General features: G+C 37.4%; 1 protein-coding gene across 1 annotated transcript; it reads left to right on the top strand.

Moving 5' to 3' along the window:
* Positions 1-1,606: 1,606 nt before the first annotated feature.
* Positions 1,607-17,917, top strand: lrrc74a (leucine rich repeat containing 74A). Its single transcript, XM_082143490.1, has 13 exons — positions 1,607-1,811; positions 6,168-6,349; positions 6,422-6,529; positions 6,624-6,717; positions 7,545-7,594; positions 8,868-8,949; positions 9,034-9,119; positions 9,574-9,768; positions 10,279-10,374; positions 11,093-11,236; positions 13,468-13,572; positions 14,206-14,291; positions 17,230-17,917. Exons 1-13 carry the CDS (start codon positions 1,703-1,705, stop codon positions 17,783-17,785), a joined length of 1,893 nt encoding a protein of 630 aa, XP_081999616.1. The 5' UTR covers positions 1,607-1,702; the 3' UTR covers positions 17,786-17,917.
* Positions 17,918-18,218: the final 301 nt, after the last annotated feature.

The following is an 18,218-nucleotide window of genomic DNA, read 5'->3' as shown; positions in this document are numbered from 1 at the left end:
ACGTCACGACCGACAGGAGCGTACCTGTCATGTTTTTGTTTAAAAACATTCATTATTTTTCATTAAATTGTATTCGTTCAATATACAGTATCTTTTATATATGTTGTGCCTGAATATGATTGTTGTTTGCAATGTTATGAGTTCATAAAAGCTGTTTTTGATCGGTAATATTGGATGACTTTATGGATGACGTTATGAGAACTGCGTGCATTTGCATCTATATTGCAGCATACAGTATTTAGTGATGAGCTTAGCATGCACAGAATTATAATGCATCATATTTAGTTGTTATAGCACAAAATTGAAAAGATACCTTGGAAAACAGTTGACACAAAAATCCTCAAAAAATTGTTCAGATGGAGTAAATCATAAAAACTGTTCATGCTCAGATCAAAACATTTATGCATATTTATTTTATTTTTTTAAACACTTTTTTTTTTTTACACATGTTTTGATCTGATCATGAACATTTGTGAGATTTATTCCATTTGACCAATTCTGAGGATTATTATTATTATTGTTGTTGTTTTTGTCATTTGATAAGTCTTTTCCAAGGTACTAGGACATCTTTTCAATTTGGTGCTATAACAATTTAATGAGCAAATTGTTTGAATTTATTTTGTTCATGCATTACCATGGCAACTTATTTTAAAGTCCCCCTGTAGTCAATCATTTTATCCCTTAAAACTCATCTTTGATCACCAAAATGACATATTTAAATGTTTTTTTTCCCTTGAAGAAAATCTCTTCATGCCTTAAAGTCGACATGAAACCAAAATTAACCCTATTTACTGTGCTAGCGCTTATTGTGGAGAACAATTAATCCGTGCAAGTTAATACACCGAAAAAGTGTATTAACCGTCGTAAACAAAATCTGAAAAGTTACTTCCAGTCTGGAATGGCATTCCTTCTCTGATGACGTCAGTTTCACGGCTTAGGTTGAAAACGCTTAACCATTCCCTCAAACCGCTAGTCTGCTGTGAGCAGAGACGGAGAGGAGGAGCGCTAAAGTAAATCCCTGCCCTCAGTTCAATATTCCCTTTCACTGGGAAATACGTCACAACACTGGAGAAAAGTAGTTTGCAACTTCTGGTTCATGGGGACTTTAAAATATCTTGAATGTAACTCGCCACCCTTGCCTCATTTAGAATACGCTGTTATAAGTATGCAAATGAGCCCCGCCTCCACTCACTCACTCACTCAGCTCAGAGATCCACTGGTTGACGATCACACGTTGATCTGATTGGTTACAAGGTAGTTTGTGACGTCAGAAACACCAGCGATTTCAAAGCGTGTGTTTGAGACTGTCTTTGGTTCACTGCAGTTTTAAGGAGGAAATACTCAGCAATGCTGTCGACTTATGAATTTACACATGGTTTGTCTTAAAGCATATTAAAAACACCACATACACACATAAACTACATTAAAGCTGGATTTACACCACAGGGGGACTACAGATAATTCTGCTAGTTTTTAAGTGTTTAAGTTCACTATGTTATTGTTACTATGGCTTCTTCTGTAGGAATGTGAGTCTCTCTCTGACTGTGTCTGACATGCATTTTTAATGTCTCTCTCTCTCTTCCCTCGCCGGATTCCAGCACTAGTGCAGGTGTCACATATACACCTGTTGCTAAGACACGTACGCCAGCTTCATGTTCCTACACACATCAGCAAGAGCACTGTCGGAGTGTGTGTGTAGAAGATGAAGGCTGACAGCATCGGTGTCCACAGCCTCTCTCTGGACTCCCTCAGCCTGACCGAACACGAGGATCCACACGAGGTGATCCTGGAGGATGAAGCTGACGCTCCAGGTAAGACTGGAGACACTGGAGAACTCAATCTCCTGCGCTCATGAAGCCTTCAGGCTTGTGTGTCGAGCTGAAATCTGATACCAAACAGGATGCCGATTTGTAATAGTACTTTAAGTAATTAAAATTCAGTCAAATTCAATGTTTATAATTTTACATTTCCTTTTCAGTATTTAAATTACCCATAAACATGTTATCATATTTCTAGTTGTAGCATTAGATTAAAGGATTTCTGTCAGGACCACTATCGTCAAATACGACTGACAATTAGCATACAGTTAGCTGCTGATAATACTGAAGGAGCTTATAAATGTATACGGTGATAGGCGTCGTATTGCTATGGGTCGATGTGGATCAGCTGAGATAACGTGACCTGCCAGAACTGAAGCTATGCTTCATTAGTTCACTTCAGAATTAAAATGTCCTGATAATTTACTCTCCTCCACGTCACCCAAGATGTTCTCATCTTTCTTTCTGCAGTCGAAAAGAAATGAAGGTTTTGGAGGAAAACATTCCAGGATTTTTCTCCATATAGTGTCTTCAATGGGGTCCAACGGGTTGAAGGTCCAAATGTGAGTTTCAGTGCAGCTTCAAAGTCTCGACACGATCCAGCCGAGGAATAAGAGTCTTATCTAGACAAACCAGCGGACATTTTATAACAAAATAAACTTTTATATACTTTTAACCACTAATGCTGGTCTTGCACTAGCTGTGATGCGACACACATTACGCAATCATGTTGAAAGGTCACGCGTGACGTAGGCGGAAGAACAGACGCAGTGTTTACAAAGAGAACGTGCAAAGACTAAGACAAACGCCATTTACAAAAAATAATAAAAGATAAAGCAACGATGTCGAACGATTTTGAAGTTGGAGGAGAAAATGAGATGAGAGTTTTTTGCCCTACCCTACATTTCTGAACCGGAACACGCATGACCTTTCAACCTGATTACGTAATGTGTGTCTCATCACAGCGAGTGCAAGACCAGCATTAGTGGTTAAAAAGAATATAAATGTTTATTTTATTTTGTGATAAAATGTCGGCTGGTTTGTCTAGATAAGACTCTTATTCCTCGGCTGGATCGTGTCGAGACTTTGAAGCTGCACTGAAACTCACATTTGGACCTTCGACCCGTTGGACCCCATTGAAGACACTATATGGAGAAAAATCCTGGAATGTTTTCCTCCAAAACCTTCATTTCTTTTCGACTGAAGAAAGAAAGACATGAACATCTTGGATGACGTGGAGGAGAGTAAATTATCAGGAAGTTTTAATTCTGAAGTGAACTAATACTTTAATAATGTATCAAATTTAGTATTTGACAGTATTGGTCATAGTTTTATCAATAATCATTGGGGAACAATGTATTCTACATATCATTGAATAAAAAGGCACAGTTGGTCTAAAAGAATAATGTAATTATTTATGTCGGACTAATGAAACTCATCTCAATCAATCAAACTCATTTGTTCCTGTCATTCCAAATTCACACTCAGTAATTAAAATTAAGCCATTTCAATACAATTTAAATTACTTTCTTGTCATGATTGTGTTTACATACAATATTGCCAAAACAAGTCATGACAAGAAAAAGAAATATGCAATATACAGTGGGTACAGAAAGTATTCAGACCCCCTTAAATTTTTCACTCTTTGTTATATTGCAGCCATTTGCTAAAATCATTTAAGTTAATTTTTTTTCCTCATTATTGTACACACAGCACCCCCATATTGACAGAAAAACACAGAATTGTTGACATTTTTGCACATTTATTTAAAAAGAAAAACTGAAATATCACATGGTCCTAAGTATTCAGACCCTTTGCTCAGTATTTAGTAGAAACACCCTTTTGATCTAATACAGCCATGAGTCTTTTTGGGAAAGCTGCAACAAGTTTTTCACACCTGGATTTGGGTATCCTCTGCCATTCCTCCTTGCAGATCCTCTCCAGTTCTGTCAGGTTGGATGGTAAACGTTGGTGAACAGCCATTTTCAGGTCTCTCCAGAGATGCTCAACTGGGTTTGAGTCAGGGCTCTGGCTGGGCCATTCAAGAACAGTCACGGAGTTGTTGTGAAGCCACTCCTTCGTTATTTTAGCTGTGTGCTTAGGGTCATTGTCTTGTTGGAAGGTGAACCTTCGGCCCAGTCTGAGGTCCAGAGCACTCTGGAGAAGGTTTTCGTCCAGGATACATTTACATTTACATTTAGCAGACGCTTTTGTCCAAAGCGACTTACAAATTGGGACTAAATTAAGCAAGTCATCGTGAAGAGGCAAAAAACAACGCAAGAAGTGCTCAAAATACGAAGTTCAGGCATTATTCAGAGTAGTATAAGCCCGATAAGCGAGAATTTACAGGAAAATAATTTTTCAGGATATCCCTGTACTTGGCCGCATTCATCTTTCCCTCGATTGCAACCAGTCGTCCTGTCCCTGCAGCTGAAAAACACCCCCACAGCATGATGCTGCCACCACCATGCTTCACTGTTGAGACTGTATTGGACAGGTGATGAGCAGTGCCTGGTTTTCTCCACACATACCGCTTAGAATTAAGGCCAAAAAGTTCTATCTTGGTCTCATCAGACCAGAGAATCTTATTTATCACCATCTTGGAGTCCTTCAGGTGTGCTTTCATGTGTCTTGCACTGAGGAGAGGCTTCCGTCGGGCCACTCTGCCATAAAGCCCCGACTGGTGGATGGCTGCAGTGATGGTTGACTAACTACAACTTTCTCCCATCTCCCGACTGCATCTCTGGAGCTCAGCCACAGTGATCTTTGGGTTCTTCTTTACCTCTCTCACCAAGGCTCTTCTCCCCGATTGCTCAGTTAGGCCGGACGGCCAGCTCTAGGAAGGGTTCTGGTCGTCCCAAACGTCTTTCATTTAAGGATTATAGAGGCCACTGTGCCCTTAGGAACCTTAAGTGCAGCAGACATTTTTTTGTAACCTTGGCCAGATCTGTGCCTTGCCACAATTCTGTCTCTGAGCTCTTCAGGCAGTTCCTTTGACCTCATGATTCTCATTTGCTCTGACATGCACTGTGAGCTGTAAGGTCTTATATAGACAGGTGTGTGGCTTTCCTAATCAAGTCCAATCAGTATAATCAAACACAGCTGGACTCAAATGAAGGTGTAGAACCATCTCAAGGATGATCAGAAGAAATGGACAGCACCTGAGTTAAATATATGAGTGTCACAGCAAAGGGTCTGAATACTGAGGACCATGTGAAATTTAAGTTTTTCTTTTTTAATAAATGTGCAAAAATGTCAACAATTCTGTGTTTTTCTGTCAATATGGGGTGCTGTGTGTACAATAATGAGGAAAAAAATGATTTTAGCAAATGGCTGCAATATAACAAAGAGTGAAAAATTTAAGGGGGTCTGAATACTTTCCGTACCCACTGTAACAATAAAATCTCTTCTTGTTACAGTGTAATTATTATACATTTAAGTACTGAGTCATATTAATTAACAACATGTGATTACTATAGAGTTTGGTTTAGGGTTAGTTACCTATAATTATGCATAATTTACTGTTATTACTACAGGTGTAGTGTAACAAGGATATATATATACACACACACATAGCCGTTCAAAAGTTTGGGATCGGTAAGATTTTTTTTAATGTTTTTGAAAGAAGTCTCTTCTGCTCACTAAGGCTGCATTTATTTGATAAAAAAACAATTACAATGTAAAACAGCTGTTTTCTATGTGAATATATAGTCATATTCCTGTGATCAAAATAATTGATCAAAAGTGAGAGTAAAGACATTTATAATGTTACAAAATATTCTATTTCGGATAAATGAAATAGAACTTCCTATTCATCAACGAATCCTGAAAACAAATTTTACACAACTGTTTTCAACTTTGATAATAATCATAAACGTTTCCTGAGCATCAAATTATCATATTGGAATGATTTCTGAAGGATCATGTGACACTGAAGACTGGAGTAATGATGCTGAACATTCAGCTTTGATCACAGGAATAAATTACATTTTACTTTATGCACATAAAAAAACAGCTGATTTACATTGGAATAATGTTTCACAATATTATTATTATTATTTAATCAAATAAATGCAGCCTTGGTGAGCAGAAGAGACTTCTCTTAAAAACATAAAAAAATTTACCGATCCAAAACTTTTGAACGGCAGTGTACTGTATATAAACAGACATTTATCAAGACATTATGAAGAAAAAAAAATACAGTAATATTCTTAAACAGTGAATTTTACCCGACCCTGTTTGCATCACTACTTCAGCAGCATCACATGATGATGATGATGATGACGATGATGATGATGATGATGATGATGATGACGATGACCATGAGAAAGCATGTGTGTGTTTGTACAGCATCAGAGCTGAAGCCCGTCAGGCAGGATTTGTCCACTGAAGAGTTATACCTGCAGGCCTGTAAACTGGTGGGAGTCGTTCCAGTCAGATATTTCCTCAGGAACCTGGGCTGCGCCACCATTAACCTCAACCACCATGGACTCGGGCCCCTGGGAGGAAAAGCCCTCGCGATCGCCCTCGTGGTAAGGCAGATTTAGTTAGACTAAAGCTGATGTGGTGATGCTGACGTGAGCTCTCGCTCTCTGTGTGCGCAGACAGACATGCACACCACAACACTGGAGTTAGCAGACAACTTCCTGCTAGCCGAAGGGGCCAGATACTTCATGGAGATGCTGAGGGCCAATTTCACCATTCAGAACCTCGTAAGTCAGTCTCATCATCTCATTTACCTGTTGCAATGCTTTTGTCCACTAGAGGGAAGCAAAATGTTAACATGTGACATCTGGCGTCTTGCAGGATCTCTCCGACAATCACCTTCAGTCCGCTGGAGCGGAGTGTGTTGCTAAAATGCTCTTGGAAAACATTTCCATTAAATCATTAAAACTTTCAGGTATTTCATGTATATGTGCATAATATGGAAGCCCATTTCTGTCTAATAAGAAAAAAATCATGCTTTGGTAAATCTTATGACATAATGAGATGAAAGTCAAAATTATTAGATAAAAATGTGAAATTCTGAGGTAAAAAGTTACGAGTAATTACGAAAATAATTATGAGATTAAAAGTGAAACTGACATACTAATTCATAATTATGAGATAAACTCAATTATGACACACCAAGTCATAATTATGAGATAAAAAGTCAAAATTGACAGTATTGTTGGTATGTCATAATTGAGTAGGTATCTCATAATTATGAATTAGCATATCAGTTTCACTTTTTATCTAATAATTATGACTTTTCATGTCAGAATTTTCACTCTCATAATTATGACAGTGATCATTTTGACTTTTTATCTAACCATTATGATTTAATTATGATATGAAGTCAAAATTGACTAAGTAATAAATTAATATATTAAGTTATACATATTAAGTCATAATTATGAGTCAAAATTCATAAAAAGTCAATAATTAGATTAAAAGTGAAACTGACATACTAGTTCATAATAATGAGATAAGAAGTAAATTATGACATACCAAGTCATATTTCTGAGATAAAAATAGAAATTTGACATACTAAGTCATAGTTATGAGATAGTCAAAACTGACATACTATGTCATGATTGACAAGTCATAATTTCAACTTTTATGTCATAATTGTGATTTACCAAAGCATGATTTTGTTACCTAAACGGGCTTCCATTGCACAGTAGCACATGCTCACACAGTGAACCTGATTCACACTGACACAGACCACAATGTTTGCGTTCACAGGGAATACATTTGCTGAACATGATGCCAAATGGTTTGCAGATTCTTTTTCGGTAAGTATAAAAATGAATGGCAGCAAACAGAACAGAAAACAAATCCAGTTACCATAGTCACACATTCATCTCTAGGTAAAGTGGAGGGAAAAAAACACTAAGTGTGGCTAAATCTCAATAATAATCGAGTTCCAGAGTCGTTTACACCGCGCTCTCTCGTCTCATATCTTGAATCTTGTTTTGGTGCGTAAATCTATATAATTATTCCTAGAATACAGCTGTGATCCGCACTCAAAACTCTTTTAGGCACTTTAATAAATCATTTTCAATCTCAATAAGAAACACACTTACAAAGTTTGTACATGTGTGTTTTTCAACCAGTGGATCTCTGAGCTGCAGTGAGTGAGTGGAGGCGGGGCTCATTTGCATATTCATAGAACCGCGTATACTAAATGAGGCAAGGGTGTCGACTTACATTCTATATTAAGGCATGAAGAAGACATTTTTTTTCAAGGAAAAATTTTTAAATATGTAATTTTGGTGAGTTTTAAGGGATAAAATTATTCACTACAGGGGGACTTTAAGTTATGAAAACATTACTTCTAAAACTTAAAAATGTCCCGTGTTTATTTGTTTTTTTTAATGTTTTCTTTTTTTTCTTTTTTTCTTGGCCGTATAAATTTTAAAGGAACATTACATTTTATAATTTTGCAAACATTGTGGGGTCGTTACTTTTGAATATTCTTTGAACGTTCTTAAACAAGAAGTAAAATTTAAACATTTCTGATTTTTTTTTTTCCATGAACAATGTATAAATGTTTTTGTACTAACGTTTTGAGAACATTATTAAAGACGAGATAACTTTGAACGAACGTTCTATTAATGTTACTGGAGGAACGTTTGTTCATAACTTTGACAGAACGTTAGCCAAAGTTCTCAAAATATTCCCTGATTGGTTTTCATGACTACTGTAGAAAATCACTTTATAGAAAATGTTATGATAGAATTTTTTTTTTTTAAAGCACACATTACATTATATTACCAAAGCTAAAATGGTCAAATGAAACATTTTCCCTTTCTGAGTGTTTTCAGTTTAGCTTAGCATAGTGCAAACTGGTTTAAAAGACTCTCTTGATGATCCAGAATAAAGCATCATGATCGCATGCTGTGTTCTGATAGACACTGAGCACTGCACTGCTACTGGTGCACAAATTACACTCTGCGCCTTTAAGAAGTAATGCGTTAAAACAAAAGTTATATTGCAAGAAATTGCATTTAAACAAATTGAACTTTTGTTTTTGAGAATAGAAACATCTCATCTGTATCTTTTCAGAGCAACTACAGAGTCAAGGAGCTGGATCTGAGCCACAACCAGTTCTGTGGCCGAGGCGGAGAACACCTGGGTCAAATGATCGGTAGAGAACACACGTGTGATGTGAGAGAGTTAAACGTACAGTAGAATGAAAGAAAGCACGATGATTAAATGTCTGTTCATGCAGCAAATAATGACGGTTTAGAAGTTCTTGATCTGAGCTGGAATCACCTGCGGATGAAAGGAGCTGTAGCTTTCTGTGCTGGACTAAAGGTACCGCCACACACACACACACACACACACACACACACACACACACACACACACACACACACACACACACACACAGTATTTAGGGCCCTACGGGTGTAATATGGGTCACACCACACACTCATTGAATTGTGATGCATTCTCCTGTCTACGTACGGGTGTGCGATATTGACAAATTCTGGGATTTTCTCGATGATGATTATTAGACGATATTTTGTTATTGTGTTGGTTTATGAAATTTATGAAAAATCTAAACAATTATGTTACAGAACAGCCGCATGTCATTTTAAGCGTATGTACAGGATTCATATTTTAAATGATTTAAGGTCAGTGATTACTAACATTCTTTACAGTATACAATTATGATTGTTATTTATTTTTCACTATTTTTCAAAGGATCACATGCTTTTCAGTGTCACATTGTGCAAATCATGGAAAGAGATTTCCCTCTCATCAGGTCAACACGACTTTGAAGCACTTAGACCTCTCCTGGAACGGCTTTGGAAACGAGGGCGCTTTAGCTCTGGGTGAAGCACTGAAGTTCAACAACACGCTGGTGCACCTGGACCTCAACAACAACCGCATCACTGATGAAGGAGCAGGCCTGCTGTGTAAAGGGCTGGAGGCCAACGATACGCTCAGAGTGCTGCAGGTGTGTGTGCCTTTACACTCCACAATACTGATCACTGTGCCAGATTAGTTTGGGTTCACCGTTTTAAACGCAATGCAATATGTTCATATGCAACAATTCATTCTATGAGCAATTAAATTACACTTTTACACTTTCTTACTGTATTTTTGTGGTTTTCCAGTACAAAATTGAAACATTCTTAAATCAAGATATGTATATATTTTTTTAAATGTGTAAAAATGAAGTGAGATTTTTGACCCTGCCGACAGATCATTTTTCTTGTTTTAAGCAGAAAATTCGCTTAATATTGATGATTTATTTTTATTTTATTTTTCAGAAAATAACACAATATAATTTTGCTTGTCTAGTAAATGTATCTTGATTTAAGAATGTTTAGACATTTGTACTGGAAAACTAGACAAAATACTGAGGAAGAAAATCTTTTTTGCAGTGTACTTACACATTGTACTAAAACTACACATATTTTTAAGTGTCACCTGCTGTTATATACTGATAATAGTTTCCTTACAGCTGGCGTATAACTCTTTGACAGTAGAGGGGGCTCTTACTTTGATCAATGTTGTCAAGAACACACCGAAAACCGCCATTGAGGAGATCAACATATGTGTGAGTGCTGCTTTAGGACTCTGATTTTAAGGGCCGAGCCAGCAAAGTACACAGAAAAGTTTCTTATCCTACAAAAAGTACTGAAATGTATTAACATGAGCATAACCTGCATAGACCAATCAGTATGCAAAATAATGTATTTTTTTAATAAACTTTATTTATTGTTCTGATAAGGCTAACACTTCAACAACTGTGAGGTTCAAAAAGGGAATCAACAGTACAGTGCATTTAAATAATGTGAAAGATTAAGGCATAAAGAAAAATAGATAAACTAAGTATAGATTTTTCTTCTCACAATTGCGAGTTATAAAGTCAGAATTGCGAGATATAAACTTGCAATTGCAAGAAAACAAGTCAGAATTACCTTTTTTATTTTTCATTCCCTGGTGGAAACAAGCTTCCATAAATACAGGCTTCCATATTTTCCAAAAGAAATCTTGTCATTTTTGATAAATATGTCTTTTAATGTGATTTGTATTTGTGTAAAATTCTGTAGAGTTTAATTGACCTTTATGACCTTTGATATCACAAGTGTTTTGTCCTTTTACTGTTACTTATTTTACTGTGCTAACAGTGGTTAGTTGCATATATTTGAGCATATAGATGAGAACCACTGGTCAACTGAATATAACAGTAAAATACAGAATTGGAGTAAAATGTGTTTTCTTTGCACATGATGTGTGTGTGTGTGTGTGTGTGTGTGTGTGTTGTGCTGTAGAACGTGCTGGTGAACGAGAACTTCGTGCAGCTCTTAGAGTTGATCTGTCAGGAACATCCCAGTCTGGAGGTGCAGTATGGAGGCGTTGGAGGCTTTATCGCCAAAAAGCCCCGGAAACGCATTGACCCCATGAAAGTCATTCAGGTATATACTCTACACTCATGGAAATTAAAACGGCTTAAAGGGATAGTTCACCCGAAAATGAAAATTACCCCATGATTTACTCACCCTCAAGTCATCACATATGACATACGAATACAATCGGAGTTATATTAAAAAATTGGCTCTTCCAAGCTTTATAATGGCAGTGAATGGCCAGTTTCTGTTTTGAAGTCCATAAAAGTGCATCCATCCATCATAAAAGTGCATCTATCATCATAAAAGTGCATCTGTCCATCATAAAAGTGCATCCATCCATCATAAAAGTGCATCTTTATAATGCAGCTTTATAATAGCACTTTTATGATGGACAGATGCACTTTTATGATGGACAGATGCACTTTTATGATGATAGATGCACTTTTATGATGGATAGATGCACTTTTACGATGGACAGATGCACTATTATGATGGACAGATGCACGTTTATGATGGATGGATGCACTTTTATGATGGATGGATGCACTTTTATGATGGACAGATGCACTTTTATGATGACAGATGCACTTTTTTGATGATAGATGCACTTTTATGATGGACAGATGCACTTTTATGATGGACAGATGCACTTTTATGATGACAGATGCACTTTTATGATGATAGATGCACTTTTATGATGGATAGATGCACTTTTATGATGATAGATGCACTTTTATGATGGATAGATGCACTTTTTATGATGGATAGATGCACTTTTATGATGGATAGATGCACTTTTATGATGGATAGATGCACTTTTATGATGGACAGATGCACTTTTATGATGGACAGATGCACTTTTATGATGGACAGATGCACTTTTATGATGATAGATGCACTTTTATGATGGACAGATGCACTTTTATGATGGACAGATGCACTTTTATGATGGACAGATGCACTTTTATGATGACAGATGCACTTTTATGATGGATAGATGCACTTTTATGATGGACAGATGCACTTTTATGATGGACAGATGCACTTTTATGATGGATAGATGCACTTTTATGATGGATAGATGCACTTTTATGATGGACAGATGCACTTTTATGATGGACAGATGCACTTTTATGATGGACAGATGCACTTTTATGATGGACAGATGCACTTTTATGATGATAGATGCACTTTTATGATGGATAGATGCACTTTTATGATGATAGATGCACTTTTATGATGATAGATGCACTTTTATGATGGATAGATGCACTTTTATGATGACAGATGCACTTTTATGATGACAGATGCACTTTTATGATGACAGATGCACTTTTATGATGGACAGATGCACTTTTATGATGATAGATGCACTTTTATGATGGATAGATGCACTTTTATGATGGACAGATGCACTTTTATGATGATAGATGCACTTTTATGATGGACAGATGCACTTTTATGATGGATAGATGCACTTTTATGATGGATAGATGCACTTTTATGATGGACAGATGCATTTTTATGATGGACAGATGCACTTTTATGATGGACAGATGCACTTTTATGATGGACAGATGCAGGACAGATGCACTTTTATGATGATAGATGCACTTTTATGATGGACAGATGCACTTTTATGATGGATAGATGCACTTTTATGATGGATAGTTGCACTTTTATGATGGATAGATGCACTTTTATGAGGGATAGATGCACTTTTATGATGACAGATGCATTTTTATGATGGACAGATGCACTTTTATGATGAATAGATGCACTTTTATGATGATAGATGCACTTTTATGATGGACAGATGCATTTTTATGATGGATAGATGCACTTTTATGATGGATAGATGCACTTTTATGATGGACAGATGCATTTTTATGATGGATAGATGCACTTTTATGATGGACATATGCACTTTTATGATGGATAGATGCACTTTTATGATGGACAGATGCACTTTTATGATGATAGATGCACTTTTATGATGGATAGATGCACTTTTATGATGGACAGATGCACTTTTATGATGGATAGATCATAGATGCACTTTTATGGACTTCAAAACAGAAAGTGGCCATTCACTGCCATTATAAAGCTTGAACTCTAATTGTATTCGTCTGAAAGAAGAATGTCATATACACCTAGGATGACTTGAGGATGAGTAAATCATGAGGTAATTTTCATTTTTGGGTGAACTATCCCTTTAAGTATAATTAGCAAATTGGAAAAATTTGGATTTTTGTATTCCTCAAGTCTGACGGTTTTGCTGAATTGTCTTTTCGAAGGATTACCTTGATCAGCGCAAGCTTCGTCTGTGGGACTTCTTCCGTAACATCGACAAGGATGGGACAATGCGCGTTCCTGTCGTAGACTTCAGAAAAGCCGTTCAGGTATTGATACTGTGTCTTTAAAAGTCCCATTTTTCTAAAATTATGAAGCCAAATCCATGAAGTTGCTTGATGAATGTCCAGAGTGAGCAGAGCTTCAATCTAGACAACGAAGAAGCTTGAATAAAAGAGAGTTTTTATTTGTTCATCATCACCCCAGCCAACAAAAATATGTTCTAAGAACGTTTTGCTACCTTTCCCATTAAGTTACGACAACATTATTTCTGAATATTAAGGGAACATTACATTTCATCATTTTGCAAGCATTCCAGGAACGTTACTTTTGTTTCTGAACATTCCCAAACTAGTTACTTTTTTTTTTTTTTTATGTTAAACAAACATCCAACTAAAATGTTTCAGAAATAAATAAATGTTTTTATGCTAAAATTATTAAAGACCAGATCATTCTGAACAAACGTTCTATTAACGTTAGTTCATAACTTTGAGAGAACCTTGCCCGAACTTTAGCCAGTGTTCTGGGAATGTTCTCTGTCATCTGGGACTGCATTATTATTCTGTAGAAAATAGTTTTAAAAATGAGTAGAGGAGTCCAAACGTCTGGTAGTGTAAAACTATGTAAGAAAACCTAACCCTGAGCATCAACTGACATGTGTTGTTTCTGGTCCCACCTCACAGCAATCCAGCATCCCACTGGAGAGATTCCAGATTGAGGAGTTGATTCAGAGACTGGACAGAGACCGAACAGGCATAGTGGACTACAGGTGGACTGTCTTTTACTGCTCTAACACAAACACTGAGATAATGTAGTCATCAAATATTAAATGCATGATAAAGCACACAGACCAGGATCGTTCTCACCAATACTGTAACATTATGATCACGTTCACACACTTACAGAAGGTCATAAATCATAAACTCTGATCGATACCCTAGCAAGCTGTGTTACTGTCAAGTGACTGATTTTGAGAGTGTTCAAACAACAGTGCTTCACTGCAATATTTCAGTAAGCTACTTCAGGGGTGACAGGAACTGGTGAAATCCCAGTCAGTGACTCTGTAATTAGTCTGTATCAGGGTCATGACAGTTAATTAAATATGCATACGTCAGCGTTATAAGAACTACCTAAAATGAAAGAAACTATAAATGTAAGAAACATTTGAAGTGTAACTGGATTTTTTTTTTAGTTTGGCTTGTGTAGTAAATTATTAGCCCACGGGAAATATGATAACCCTTTATAATTTATTATAAATATTTGGAGCAGTTAATAGAATTAACTTGATGTAGAAGAATTAATACCACAATCAACTAACCTGTTCGTCCAGCGAATGCTCAGAATCAATTATTTATTAATTCTAAGAAATGTTAATTTCCGGGGTAAGGGAAATAACTTTCTTACTGTACAGTGCTACTCAGAGCATGTAGCCAAACTCAGCGGGATTAGGAACTGCAGTATATGTGCAGGAAACAAGGACAACTTTACATGTGACACAAAAAAGACTTTATTAACTACATTAAACACTTAAACTAATCTAACATACACACACATGCATACAGTTTACCAAGGGAAAGAGAGCTGAAGCAGAATACAGGAAAGCAAGAAGTTGTAGCATTGTTTGAAATTTTGCAGATCAACAGCCTTGAGCAAACCATCAGTTCTAACATGCCCTTCTTTAAAGGGGTAAGGATACTTAATGTATCAAATAATGAGACTAAGTTTGATACTTGCATGTCTCGCTCATTTGAATAAAACTGTCTTGATGCAATTTGCTGAGGCCCTAGTTGATCTTTGCTGATGTTGTCTTGATGAGAGAGAACCAGTCATCTTCACATCAGAGTTATCGGCCGTGATCTTGTTATCAGTGATCTGATATTTAAAGTGTGAAGATGTCTCACCCTCAGGATTTAAGTGAGCCAATGAGGAATTGTACTTTCGGAGGGAAACCTTTGATTGGGTGTCGATGGAGAAACTATTAAAGATTCTTATAATACTAATATGTTGCAGAGGTATCAACATATAATGTAAATGATCATTCAGGACAGGTCATTAAAACTCATAGATGCCAAACATGGTACACATGTGATCTTAGTTAACCATAGTATGCAATTCTGAAACATTAATCCAAAAGAGTTTGAATTAATACAAAGGCCAGACCCTATAAAAGGAAAATCATGAGATGGGAAAATTGGATACATGTTAATACATTTCTTAAGCGGTTATATGTAGAATATGTAGGATTAAAAGGGGTTGTTTGTCCTTTCAACTCGAGACAAAACTCTCAAAATTCTCTAAAGTCTTATTAGTCTTAATGTGTCCTGTAACCGGACACCTGGCTCTGCCTATGTGTTAGCTGCACTTTGGGGGTAGTTCAGATAACTCTATCCCATGGTTTGCTTGTTGGGTGAGGTATATTATGGATTATTTGTTAAATATAACAAATAATTATGTCTGTTGTACACTCGCATCCCATTCAATTACATGGAGAGGGTGGGATTTATGACCTTTAGACCTTTATTCAGCCAGCAACCAGGAGGAGACTAAAATGCTTTGGCTTCACTCTTCAGGATGAGTGTGGCACATTTGGTGTAAACAAAACAAAAAACGCACAATGATCTGTCAAGTCCAAGTTTTATATCATTCATGTAGCCTACTAGCCTAGAAATCTAGACGCACCCTAGCGGCAGCAACATTTATTTTGCAGCCAGTGTAGTCTAGCAACTCTCCGTTGACTTTCGAGCTGGAAAAAACATACTCTAGTCAGGCCAATCACATCGTGTATAGAGTAGGCGGGGCGGGCTTAACATAATGACGGCAGAGTTGCGACGGTTCCCTGCTACTTGAAAACAAAGAATGGCTGCTGCTGGTGAACAGCGGTCTTTCGAATCGGCTTTGGCCGTGACTCTGGAGGACTTGGAGTTAAGCTGTTCTTTGAGAAAAGAACAAAGAACGGCAATTAAGTCATTCTTAAAAAAGAAAGATGTGTTTGTAGTTTTGCCGACCACATACGGCAAAAGTTTAATCTATCAACTAGATCCGCTGTTGGGAAAACGCTCTGGTTGGTTGTAGCACTATCCTATTGCGTGCAGAGGGAATTTGAAAGACAACCGTTTATCCCGCCCCTCGGATTGAGCCGTGCCAATGGTGAGTTGCCAGACCTAACATCTTGATGTAGGTCTGGCTTGCCAGGCTACTAGCCTACGTCTAAACACGTAAATCCGATTCCCCAGAGTGCGATAGTGAGGGAAAGATGTTAGCGCATTCGCAAACGTAAGCACTTGTACAAAACTCAAAGCTTCTCTTGTTGAGGCGGATATTTTGAACCCATAATTCCAATTCGTTAAACGTGTAAACTTATTCCCACCACTCTTGCCTTCTAGGTCTTACCCATACTTCTCAACTGACCAACATTCAAACCATTCAAAACTTGAGGGTCAATGTGGTGCTCACATTAAAAGCCAATGCAATCTATTGGAGATTTATGTAAATACAGATATCAGATACAATTCAAGTCGTAAGTTGAATGTAAAAAGGTGGGACAATAAAACGGGCATGGTCAAAAGATTGAATCTGTGCATTAAGCCTAGAATAAGCATAGAATTATAGGTCTGTTACACCACTTTCCATTCTCATTGCACTTTGCTGACTAAAAATACCTGCAAGTACAATTATTATTGCTGAACTATTGCCTTACTACCCCACAGAGGCCTGGCAGATACTAGGAAACAGATGATGCGAGACCACCGGCGCCAACTGCGTAAAGTGGAGTCGCGGCAGAAGAAGGAGAAGCAGAAGAGCGACAGGATCCTCAAAACCTTCGAGAGCGCCGTAGAGGCCGTGACCCCACGGAGCTCCATGATAATATCACCAGGAGTCGGCAAAGAGGACTCCAGCGGCCCCCAGCACTTCTCTGCCACACCGCTCAGCTCCTGGCACCATATAATCATGTCCAACAGCAGCCGCTACTCCGTCAATAACATGAGCAGCGAGCATGTGCACCTTCCCATGATAGGGAACCCCTCGAGATCACCAGACATGCGCTCATATTCACAACCGAATCTTTTCGCCAGCATCCCTAAACCATCGACCAGCAAACCCTCTTCTGCTCAAGGATTGCACTCCACGTCTAACCCAAGTGTGGCCAGCAGTAAACTCAGCCCCACCGCTGACCTGACCAGATCCAGGCCGGCGTTAAACCCTGAGCCCGCCAGCAAAGCAAAGGTTAAAGGGAAGAAAAAGAAGACCAAGAAAATAAAATAAAAGATATAATGGCAAAAGGATATGGTGTCCATGCCTGTCAAGCTCCACAGAGAGAACTTTTTTTTTTGTGAATAACGACATTCTGAAAACTTGCAATGTAGCACATGGGATATATGGACAATTATTATGATATTTCTTGTCCTTTTTAACATTTTATATTTAATCATTATCCAAAGCGACTTACAAATGAGGAGAGCAATTGAAGAAGGTAAACTAACAATAGGACAACAATATGCAAGTGCTGTGACCCTTCCCAGTTTAGTGTAACGCAGTATACTGTATGTCATTTTTGGAGGGTTTCCTCTGGGGACTCTGGTTTACCCTACAGTCTAAATACATCCCAGATAGCAAATTAATTTTGGGACCAATCTGGTTTATTTTTGGCTGTTTTGAGTCATTGATGCTGATAAAAAAACAACGAAAATTACTCAGA

This window comes from Leuciscus leuciscus (assembly GCF_965113295.1).
Source record: "Leuciscus leuciscus genome assembly, chromosome: 17".
Classification (NCBI taxonomy): Eukaryota; Metazoa; Chordata; class Actinopteri; order Cypriniformes; family Leuciscidae; genus Leuciscus; species Leuciscus leuciscus.
This window is presented reverse-complemented; position numbering and strand designations above follow the sequence as displayed.

Excerpts from the sequence above, each read along its gene's own strand:
- lrrc74a (XM_082143490.1), top strand. The coding sequence starts at position 1,703 with ATGAAGGCTGACAGCATCGGTGTCCACAGCCTCTCTCTGGACTCCCTC. Across the intron at positions 8,950-9,033 it reads ACACCTGGGTCAAATGATCG|CAAATAATGACGGTTTAGAA; the intron begins GTAGAGAACACA and ends CTGTTCATGCAG. Across the intron at positions 13,573-14,205 it reads ACTTCAGAAAAGCCGTTCAG|CAATCCAGCATCCCACTGGA; the intron begins GTATTGATACTG and ends CCCACCTCACAG.